General features: G+C 47.6%; 1 protein-coding gene across 8 annotated transcripts in view; it reads right to left on the bottom strand.

The window, feature by feature from the left end:
• Positions 1-11,624, bottom strand: part of MACF1 (microtubule actin crosslinking factor 1) — a 278,797-nt gene that overhangs the window by 28,390 nt on the left and 238,783 nt on the right. For all 8 annotated transcript variants that reach the window (XM_027775768.1, XM_027775769.1, XM_027775770.1 and 5 more), the window contains 14 exons: positions 11,440-11,541; positions 11,173-11,346; positions 10,924-11,079; positions 10,597-10,794; positions 9,617-9,745; positions 8,787-8,960; positions 6,630-6,785; positions 6,336-6,542; positions 6,084-6,203; positions 4,470-4,639; positions 2,662-2,821; positions 1,670-1,864; positions 1,289-1,417; positions 124-267 (listed from right to left, as the gene is read on the bottom strand). In XM_027775768.1, coding sequence (XP_027631569.1) covers positions 124-267; positions 1,289-1,417; positions 1,670-1,864; positions 2,662-2,821; positions 4,470-4,639; positions 6,084-6,203; positions 6,336-6,542; positions 6,630-6,785; positions 8,787-8,960; positions 9,617-9,745; positions 10,597-10,794; positions 10,924-11,079; positions 11,173-11,346; positions 11,440-11,541 — 2,214 coding nt within the window. The remainder of the gene's footprint in view (positions 1-123; positions 268-1,288; positions 1,418-1,669; positions 1,865-2,661; positions 2,822-4,469; positions 4,640-6,083; positions 6,204-6,335; positions 6,543-6,629; positions 6,786-8,786; positions 8,961-9,616; positions 9,746-10,596; positions 10,795-10,923; positions 11,080-11,172; positions 11,347-11,439; positions 11,542-11,624) is intronic.

Here is an 11,624-nt window from a genome sequence, read left to right as displayed (position 1 = left end):
CTGAGGGCGTCACAGAGAACGGAGGATCCCCCCACTGGGGGGAGGGACAGCGGGCTCGGTAGTGCTCATCACTACAACCTCGTTTTGTGGGATGTGGCATCTTCCCTGAAACCGGAGACTCACCTCCTCGAAGCGAGCTCGGATGATGGTGATCCAGTGTTTGATGGTGGTGACGCAGTCGGGGTGGCAGACGGCCAGGATGACTTCTCCCATGGCCACTGCTGAGCTGACGTCCACTCGCTTTTCCTCCACCTTCTTCATGAATTCCTAAATGACAATGATTTGAAACGAAACCTTAAGAAATCTACTCTGGCAACACTGCTTCACTGAGACAAAGAATTCCTGTGACTACTTCCCCTCCATGCGTAGACACAGACCTGGTTAAGACTGTGGTCAGGCTCTGACATTGACACAGAACAACTTTCTCTGCTAGAAATGACAGCAAAGAATAGGGACACGCAGAGGAACGGTCCATTTACTGTTCTGAGTTAGTTTCTCTTTTTTAACATCCCTTTTTTATTCATTTCTGTATTCGTAAACGTATTTGTTGTGGAAAAATATAATGATACCTGTAAAACACTGGAACATTCCTCAAATACCCACAATACAACAACAAAATCAAGATTAAAAATCTCTGAGTAGGGGGGCCAGTAGGTGGACTCTCACATGGCCAACCGTGGAGTGAGTCCTGGACCCGGTGGCTTAAAACTCACGCTGGGCATGTGTGCGGGCGTGCCCAAAATCCCAAGGGGAGAATGGAGGAGAAGAGATTGTGGTGTGGCCATCCTCCCTTGGGGGGTGATTTCTTGCTCTGTCTCTCTGGTGAACGCACACACCCTATAGCAAAAACCTCAAAAACCCAAACAAAAAAACTCCCTCTGACTACATAACAGGAAAATCAAAAAGGAAATTGTTTTTAGCCCACATCATTAGGGTAGAGTGAGGCTCAGGGACTGCATCCTGTCCTACAGCTTGGTGGGTGCTTCTGGGGGGGGCGGGGAACGACACAACAGTCCGCGCATCCCTCTACTCAACACCAGGGAGTTCAGCTTGTTTACAACCAACATGTGTTGTTTGCATATAGTCAACGAACAAATGTGGATGTTTAATGTGTCGCGAAAATCTCCAGTCACCTCTCTCCCATCCCTGCAAATCGATGAGCCGGGCACCCCCTGGTTTTGCTGCTTCTGTGAGGTCTGACACTTCCAGGCAGCAGTGCTTTTGCTCAGCAGTGGAGCAGCCCTCTCTGGTGGACAGCACGGGTCACCGCACCCCAGGGCCAAGTTACCTTGTGGGTGTCGATGAGTGACTGCAGGGCCTCTGTGTCATCAGGAAGTGCTCCCCGAAAGCGAAGCGTCTGCTCTGCTTCAGAAAGCCACTCTAACAGCATGTGGACGGTGTCCCGAAACTCTTCTGCCTGAAATGACCAAGCAGAAACTGAACCTATGTCCTCTGCAGCTGAGGTCCTAGACCCCAGAGGATGCCAGGGAGAGGGCCTAGGACTGAGCCCTCCGTACCACAGGCACCTCATGGCTCTGTCAGAGCTCCACAAAGGGCATCTTTCTTCGTAGAGCTTGGAAAAACTGAAGTCTTGTAGAGCAGACCAGAATTAATTCTAATACAGAAATACAATGAGTCTGCTCGGATCCGCCCCCCGGTCAGCCCTCACCTGTTTTAAGGCCTGCTCAAGTCGGCTTTGTTTGGAGACAGAGAGTTTACACACGGTGTCCCAGCGAGTGCTCAGTTCCTGCAGCTGCCCTTTTACCCATGTGGTGTCATCTCGACTGTTCTCGATCAGCTCCCGGCCTGACCGCTTCAGGACCTGCACTGTTCCTGTCCGCTTTCCCAGTTCCTTCTGGAAAACCTAGGAAAGAAAACAGTTCATTTGTTTAGGATGTTTTCAGTGCAGGAAGCAAAGCCACAGAGAAAGTCGTCATTTCCGTGGTGGGCCCGGCTGTGACACAGACACACAGGAGAGGCAGGGCCCAGGGTCAGAAAACACGAAGAAGGTGCAGCTCAGGATGTCAGGCATTTAAGATGGGGGAAACTGCGTGAGCTGCTTAGTCTGACACCCGTTTCCTCAGCTGTAAATGACAGCGACTACACTAACACTTCCCGATTCAGGGAACATAGCTCCCAAGCACACAACAACAATCTGACGTAGTTTTGAGGCGAAGCTGAATGCTTTGTGCTGAATCCGGGGGGTCATCACACAGCCCATGACAGGCGCGGGCGACACACATACCCGTGTGCTTGTCATTGGGTTGTTAGGCTTGGAAGCAGTTAAAAACAAACAAACAACAAAAAAAAACCCGACCCATTTCCACTTTGGAAGTCAGTGGAAATGCATTTCTTGAGGTTTTCTGAATTTAAATTCACTTTGTGAGTCAACAAAGAGAGACAAACAGGAGAGGGGAAACTGCAGAGCGAGGCTTACACGTCACCAGATCTGAATCAAACCAATTTTGGTGAATTCTTTGTGACTGATGCAGAATCCCAGCAAGTTTGTTTCAAAACAAAACAAGGAGCTGCCTGTTTCACGAGTGGAGACCCAGGCTCTTTCAGACTCTCTCCCCTCGGCGGTTAACACGAAGCAGAAGAATACGGAAGCACAAGGCCCCACGGCGTGGTCCTTCAGGCAGCCCGGGGCCCACTCCTCACCTTATGGGCATCCATGAGGTTCATGACGAGGTCGAGGTCCCCATGCACGGGCTGGTCCTCGGCCAGCTGAGGCTCTACCTTGTATAACCAGTCGACCAAGGCCTGCAGGGCGTCCATGAACTGGCCGGAGAACAGCAGGGCTTCCTCCAATTTGTGCTGCCTGAGAGACACAAACCACGCCATTTTTAGGAACTCTTCTAATGAATGGCCCACAATTCTACCTGCTGAAAGGGAGTAATGCTGGAACTCTACAGAGTGACTTCCCTGTTAGAACAGTTAGAAATAGAGTAAACTGGGGCCGAGACAGATGTTCAGACGTTTTAGTGAAACCGCTGTCTAGAACAGAAAAAGCGTAGTACAGAATCCCGGCAGCGGTACCCTTTCACACCGCGATGACACCTGGACAGAACTACTGACCCAAGTGTGTTAGTCACTTTGCTTCGCTTCCAAAGAGGACGATGGTCTTAAGAATTCAACTCCTGGCTGGACCAGCTACGTGACCCTGAGCGGCTCTTCTCTGAACACGACCTGCCTCATCAAAGGATACCAGAGTGCAGCTGGTGCAGAGCTGTAGCACTTGGCAGGGCATAGAGGGTACGGGAGAGCCAACACGCCTAGGTTTAAGCCCAGCCCTGATAATCAGGGGCCGAGTGACTTTGTGAGAGTTAAGAAATCTCTTGACTATTTTGTCCTCTGCTGTAAATCAGGAATAATGATCCTTAGCACAGTGGTAGTCCTGAGGATGGAATGACTGGTGGGCACTCTGCCACATATGCAGTAGTAGCGCATCTGTAAAGGTTCAAGTTCAAAATGATTTTTTTTTTTTAAAAAAAGAGATTTTTGCTAGAGGGCGCATGCGCTCACTGGAGAGACAGTGAGACAGAAAGTGAGAAATCACTCCCCATGGGTGATGACCACACCCCATCCCGGCAGCGGTACCCTTTCACACCGCGATGACACCTGGACAGAACTACTGACCCAAGTGTGTTAGTCACTTTGCTTCGCTTCCAAAGAGGACGATGGTCTTAAGAATTCAACTCCTGGCTGGACCAGCTACGTGACCCTGAGCGGCTCTTCTCTGAACACGACCTGCCTCATCAAAGGATACCAGAGTGCAGCTGGTGCAGAGCTGTAGCACTTGGCAGGGCATAGAGGGTACGGGAGAGCCAACACGCCTAGGTTTAAGCCCAGCCCTGATAATCAGGGGCCGAGTGACTTTGTGAGAGTTAAGAAATCTCTTGACTATTTTGTCCTCTGCTGTAAATCAGGAATAATGATCCTTAGCACAGTGGTAGTCCTGAGGATGGAATGACTGGTGGGCACTCTGCCACATATGCAGTAGTAGCGCATCTGTAAAGGTTCAAGTTCAAAATGATTTTTTTTTTTTAAAAAAAGAGATTTTTGCTAGAGGGCGCATGCGCTCACTGGAGAGACAGTGAGACAGAAAGTGAGAAATCACTCCCCATGGGTGATGACCACACCCCAGTCCCTTCTCCATTCTCCTTTCTGGATCTTAGGCATGCGTGCACATGCGCCTAGCAGGAGTTTAAGCTCCTGGGTCCCTAACTCCGACAGTGGTCGACCATGTGGGAATCCAGTGACTTAGCCATTACGCCACCTGCTGGCCACTAGAATGAGATCTTTAATATATTTGATTCAAATGACTTCCTAACTCTCCTGGAATTAACCGGAGACATTAAGGCAGCACGGGACACCCTACTGATCGTCGCGGTGACCTCTGATGGGACCCAAGTGTCTCAGTCACTTTGGGGATACCACGCAGACCCTTGGCGGACAGCCACGCTCACCGCTCCACAGACTTGCCACAGACGGTGTCCCACTTGTCTCTGACTTCTCCCAGGAGGTTGTCCAGTTTCTGAGCGTCGTCAGGGAGCACGGTCTTTTCTCTCAGTGCTCTGCCCGTTCTAATTGTGGTGTCATACACAGGCTGTTTGCCACCAAGAGTCTTCTGAAACTCCTATGGTTTCCAGAAACAAAAGAAATAAAAACGTGTTAAAAGTCAAATGACATCTTGATTTGGAATGAAAAAAACTAGAGTCATCAGCTAGAAAGCCTACACAGTAAGATTGGCACTAAAGTTGAATGAAAATTCCCAATTTCTCCTTAAGACATTTGTCCTTTTCTGTCTATGCCTTCCACAGCAGTATATGTCTTTTTTTTTTCCCAGACAGGTTCTCACTGTGTCATGATCCTCCTGCCTCAGCCTCCCAAGTAGCTGGAACTACAGGTGTGCACTGCCACGCTGGTTTGTAGGGTAGGCCTGGGATGAGCCAAGCCACCTGTGTGGCCTCGGCCTGCCAAGCAGCAGTATCTATCAGCACACTGGGCCACACACAACTGCTTCTAACTGGTTACTCCCAAAACAACTTTACTTGAACTCCTATTTAAGAAAGCAAACATCACGGTTAAAGTGTCTAGACATGGAATAGAACCCTAATGCCTTCCACAGCAGTATATGTCTTTTTTTTTCCCAGACAGGTTCTCACTGTGTCATGATCCTCCTGCCTCAGCCTCCCAAGTAGCTGGAACTACAGGTGTGCACTGCCACGCTGGTTTGTAGGGTAGGCCTGGGATGAGCCAAGCCACCTGTGTGGCCTCGGCCTGCCAAGCAGCAGTATCTATCAGCACACTGGGCCACACACAACTGCTTCTAACTGGTTACTCCCAAAACAACTTTACTTGAACTCCTATTTAAGAAAGCAAACATCACGGTTAAAGTGTCTAGACATGGAATAGAACCCTAGTTTTATTGTCTTGACTTTCTTTTTTTGTTGGAAGAGGTTTTCGCTATAGGATGCGTGTACTCGCCAGAAAGACAGAGAGAGAGAGATAGAAAGCGAGAAATCACCCCTCAGGGGGGACGGCCATGCTGCAATCCCTTCTCCTCCATTCTCCTCTTGGGATCTTGGGCACGCATGCACACGTGGCCGGCATGAGTTTAAGCCACTGGGTCTGGGACTCGAACCGCGGTCGACTACATGGGAGTCCAGTGACATAACCATTACACCAACTGCTGGTCCCCCACCTTTTTTTTTTTTAAAGAGAGAGTTTTGCTACAGGGTATGCTCACTAACTGGAGAGACAGAGAGACAGAAAGTGAGAAATCACCCCTCAGGGGAATGGCCACACCGCGATCCCTTCTGCTCCATTCTCCTCTCAGGATCTTGGGCACGAACGCACAAGTGCCTAGTGTGAGTTTTAAGCCACCAGATCCGGGACTCAATCCGTGACTGATTAGGTGAGAGTCCAGTGACGCAACCATTATGCTACCTGCTGGTCCCTCCTCTTGACTTTTTGACATTAACCAGTGGGTTTTCTTCTGACTAGCTGATTTCATCTTTAGCGAGCTGCACGCTGTAGTGAACACAAGCTCACAAGCTACGCGTGACTAGCCGCTTTACCTTATGCTTAGAAAGCTGAAGCTTAATTTTGTCTGGGTCGTTGGATATCTCCAGCTCTGAGTCCAGGTGGCTCTCTGCATCTTCCAGCCAGTCGATCAATTTTTTCCAAGCTTCATGGAACTAAAATGGTATCAGAAATAAATTACCACCTGAACAAATATGCAAACTATACAACAGTTACAAGACCCATCCCAGAGGCGCTACATGCCGCCCAAGGCTGAGCAAGACCACTGCCCTTCGTCCACGACTTACTTGCTTGGCCCGTTTCCTGGCATCGTCTAGTGAGCGCCCTCTCTCGATAGATCGCTGGACAACCTTCTCCCACCGAGACTGCACACTGACCAGCAAGTTCTTGATCAGAACAACATCCTGCTTTTGGCTAAGGAACTTGAGCTGACTCCCGGTCTGGTCCAGCTCGATGATCTGGTCTCGATGAGCATTGACTTCATTAGCAAAAACCTGGGGGAACAAGGTTCTCCATAAGCTAGGGATAAGGTGAAGGAGCCCTCACTTCAAGCAGTCCCCTCGGAAGAACGCCCCGGTCACCTTGTGCTCCTCGATCTGGGAGAGGACAGTGTTGAGGATCAAGCTGGGAGGAGAAGCGATGTTCAGACTCTGCTCTGCTAGAGTGAGCCAGTTGATAAACTCCTGGAGGGAATTCTGGAATTCTGTCGCCAGGTTCAGGGCCTCTTCCAGCTTTGACTGAATTTAAAGTAAAACATACACATGCACAATGAAAAAGTGCCCGATGCAGGACTTACGGCCTCAGCAACAAAGGCATGAACGGTACACCGAGTGCAGTGACCTCTAAGAACGCCTCACTTCACCAGTCTCCACACGCCTTGTTTATAAAGGATGGGACACTTTACTATTAGTGTCTGAGACGTAACAGCTGGAAAAGAACTGTGCACGTGGGGAAGGAAGCAGCACAGACAGCAGTTAAGTTCTCTTCTCGCCACAGTCCACCTCCCGGGACACGAAGAGCAGAACGCAAACTATTCCGTAAACATACGCGGACGGGCTTGCCAGAGGTGATGGCTGCAGGAGCTGTAGCCTGCTGTGGCTAAGCCTCAGCCTCCTTTAATGTGCTTTTTGTGGTGTAAAATCAAACACATGGAGAGCAGTTTACTGTAACGATGACGTTTAGGGCAATGCTGTCTAATTACGTGGAAATGTGGGACGTGGCCATGTCTGAGTCTGCCACACGTGCTCCTCAGAGACTGCTACCTCCACATCTTGGCGATGCCTTCCGCCTCAGGCCCATCCACCAGACAGGCAAAGTAAAATAAGGAGGTGACGATATAGTTACGGCGCTGAACTCCCACACGGCTGACCAAGGTTCACGTCCCAGACCTAGCATCTCCTCTTCCCCCCTCTCCTCCCCCTGCCTGCCTCTCTCTGTAAGCATGCATGCCTTACAGCAAATTTTAAATAATGATGATGATAATAATGTAATTAATTCTTTTAAAAAGGACAGGAATATATATATATACAAAATATTCAAGAAAAATCCCAAGATATACCTTATAAATGCTAACTGTTATTAATTCTAGCTGACTGGATTATATATGATTTTCATTTTCCTCTTTGTGCTTTCATGTTACTTTAAAAAAAACAATTATTTTATTTAACTTTATTTATTTATTTTAATTTGACCAGACAGGGAGGGAGGGAAAGTGAGAAAGCAAGCGCCAGGACCAAGACTTGAACCGTGGTTGGCCATGTGGGAGTCCAGTGTCCTTAACCACCATACCACCTGCCAGCTCCTTCCATGTCACTTTTACAACTTCCCAAAAAACCTTATACTGAATGTTATGAAAATGTACAAACCCAACCTAAGTCATTCAATAACCTGATTTGGAAAAACACTGGGTGCATACACCTGCATGGCCCAAAGCCCACACAGGCTGGAGGATGGAGAAGGGAACGTGGTGTGGCCACATCCTGCGGTGGGAGCGCTCTCTCCCTGCGCCCCACGAGTGCACATGTCCTCTGCCAATTAAAACAAAACACAGCACAACGCCCAGTCCTCCTAGGCAAATGCTCTGATCCCCGACCTCTTTTCTCTGCTTTTGAAGAGAAGAATGAACTTGTTTTTGAGGTAGAGAGAGAGGAGGTCATATACTTTATTTCTCTCTTGAATTTCAGTAAATTTCCTTGTATACTGCACCAATACTAAAAATTGAATTCCTTGTGGAAAACTGTTTGTCATACTCCCGCATGCCCTGTCCCCATTCTCCTAATTCTAAGTTACCAACTCCAGTAAAACCTTATTTTTAAGTAGGAACACAAACTGGTGGTTAATACGGGCTATAAAACCCATAAATGAGCAGCCACAAGCAGTGATGTCTTAACTGGTAGATTCACTGGGTCGTCGGAACAGGCACGACGTTATTTTTCTACGTAAAAATGCATCGTGACTTTTTTGACGACCCAACAGAAAAGCAATGAGTATTTACAAAAGCAAGTATCCATAGAAACTAAGACGGCCGACTCAATCTGACAAAGATGGGAAATAGAAAATGAGACGGCAGAACGGATGGCTTGTTACTACTAAGCCAACTCTGGGGGTATCAGCTCTGCAGCTCCTCCTCTTACACCGGCCTTTGAAATCTGCACACATCTGAAATGGGGATTACATGTGATCTCCAAGCCAACTAGTGAGACAGAAGAACTGCACGCTGCATGCCGCCGCGGCCATACCTTTCTTTCTTCCATCTTACTGCTGACCACCTGCCACTTCTGCTCCAAGAGGGCCACGCTCTGCTCTGTCTTGGAGCCGGACCCAGAGTCGTCGCGGCTCAGGAGCATGAGCCGGCCCTTATCAAGCAGCTGGTTGTAGGTCTCCTCCTTGGCTTTCAGCTGGGAATAGAGCTCCTACGGAAGACGGGAAAGATCAGTAATTCCAGTTCCCTGGGAGACTCTCCCACACAGACTCCCTAGCAGTCTGGAGTCCAGGAAGGCCTCACCATCTACTTATAAGCGGATGAGTGAATAGAGAATGAAGCTCACAGGTCTTTTCTTAATATTAAAATAATTGTGATGTCAAATAAATAGAAGGAAAAAATACATATTTTTTTAGGATCCAAGATCACAAAGATAGATCCCAATAATTTATCTCCCTTTATCATGAAGGATTTGCCTAGACATTACGTGGCTTTCTGTCCTCGAGACACTTTCTAAAAATATTGTCTATATCTATTCGACTCCCCAAACCTCCACTAAGTAGTCTTCTTTTTAAAAACACACTGTCTTCTTGATGTTCTCACCCTTACGTCAATACTCTTACGGTGACTAAACTGAGCTCAGAATTTACCCCCTCAGCAACACACTTCCAGGAGGCTCTTCCATCACTACTACTGCCTGTCACAGGCTGGCAGAAGCCTACAGACATGCGGCAATCCAAGGGTACTATATTTTTGGTGAAAATGCACTACTCTGGATTCTCAGATCCATATATTCCTGTGAACTCAGAAGGGAGCTACTGAATGCACATGCGACGCCGATGCCCGGTTTCAGGAAACTGCTGTTACCATGTGTGTATCAAGCTGCTCCCTGGCTGTCTCAGGAAGCCCTCCTGTGGGCTTAGATGCAGAAAGCTGGCTCTCCATTCTAGTCAGTTCCAAGAGAAAGTCTTCAATTTCACTGTGGAAACCCTGGGCCTTTGGAGAAAAAGACATATGAGCAATGTCAGTAATCGACTCTTAGCTTCACAAATAAACTTCCTAAATGATCACACGAGTGATTTATCTTGGGGGACAGGGTGGCGGTTTGGACTGCTTGCGGGTAGAGTCGTTTTATTTCTGGAGTAGAACGAGGCCCTCTGTTTGTTTGTTAGAATCTAGTGGAATTCTTCAGACCTCGATAAAACATACTGCAGATATCTGGTACAATCTGTTGAATTGTTAATTGATAGGACGAGCAGTTAGCATAATGGCTATGTTGCTGGACTGCCATGTAGTCGACCATGGTTCGAGTCCCGGACCTGGCAGCTTAAACTCACGCTGGGCGCGTGTGTGTGTGTGTGCCCAAGATCCCGAGAGGAGAATGGAGGAGAAGGGATTGCGGTGTGGCCATCCACCCTGGGGGGGTGATTTCTCGAATTTCTATCTCTCTGTCTTTCTGGTGAGCGCACATGCCCTATAGCAAAAAAACCTCTAAAAAAAAAAAAAGAAAAGAAAAGAGAGAAGAATTGTTAATTGACTAAGGTACCATGGAATAGGAAGAACCTGATTTGATCTAAGAAAAAAGTGAATCTGTGAGTAAGGTTTGTTACAGTGAAAAGGCTCCTAATTCTGAATAGTAAATAAAGAGCCTGGTCCACAGACTAATCTGAAAACAAACTAGTCAACCAAAAGCTATTTTTTCCAGACTGGTTTCAGCACAGCATGGCCCTCACTCTAAAGACACAGACGGCTGTACCCCGAATGGCCGACCTCTCTCTGGCTTAGGCTTTCTGTCTGAGTGCTTGTTACCTGCCAGCTCCTCTCTCCCACCTAGATGTCGCACACACCTGCTGCAGTGTGGACTGAAGCTGCTGCTCCCTCTCCTCTGTTTTCTGTAGCACCGACTCCCAGCACTGGTTCATAGTTTCCAAACGGCTCCGTAGGCTGCTGGCGTCATCTCCAGCACTAGATTCAAGCAGCTCGTTGCCTGCTTTGTTGACTGTGTCCACTGTGGCTTGATGAGCCAAAACATCATTTTTCAGAACCTAAAAATATTGAACATAATTTATCTCTATGGATGTCATCAAGTCTGGCTCCCTAAAGTACGAATAACATTGAGAGGATTCTGCTCTCAAACTAGTACAGAGTTAAGAGTCAAAAAGGAAAATACTTACATGGTGCTTTGCAAGCTCAACTTCAATGACTTTTGGGTCTCCACTTATTGGTCTCTGAGCATCTAACAGCTCCTCAGTGTGAGTCAGCCAACTCATCAATTCCTCTAAGGCATGTTGGAATTGGCCAAGGGCCAAGAGAGCACCTTCTAGTTTATGCTACTCAGAGAAAGACAGAAAAGGGATGTTAGTTGGGAAATTAGAAGAGAGAGCAGGTAATAGTTTACTTACGCACTCTTCCACTCTGCTCACCTGTCTGTGGGCAATCTTCTCGCCCAGGTTCTCCCAGAGGTGTTTGAGCTCTGTCAGTGGCTCTCGTATAATGTCTCTGTCTGTCTCATCAGTGGCTTTCTTTAACATCAGCTCACCCTGGTGGTTGAGCTTCTCCATCTCAATTTGCTGTTGGTAAACTTCCACTTTAAACTCCTACCAAAGACATACGTAAGGTCAACATCAAGCCAAGCCTTTAAAACCTAAAAAGAAACAACTCTTATTCTAAAGCCATCCCCATGTACAAACCTTCATTTCATTTAACTGATCTTTAACAGTGTTGAGGTCTGTGCCAACAGGGGGCATGGTACAGAGTTTGATCACAGTGTTATCAAGCCAGTCAAACATAGCCTAAAAAAAAAAAAAACAAAAAAGGAAAAAATAAAAATACACGCATCATCAGAGTATTAGCATTTTTCCTACTAATAAAAGAA

This window comes from Tupaia chinensis, unplaced genomic scaffold (genome assembly GCF_000334495.1).
Source record: "Tupaia chinensis unplaced genomic scaffold, TupChi_1.0 Scaffold000604_1, whole genome shotgun sequence".
Classification (NCBI taxonomy): Eukaryota; Metazoa; Chordata; class Mammalia; order Scandentia; family Tupaiidae; genus Tupaia; species Tupaia belangeri.
The sequence above is the reverse complement of the archived record's forward strand: the minus strand, read 5'-3'. Positions and strand labels throughout refer to the sequence as shown.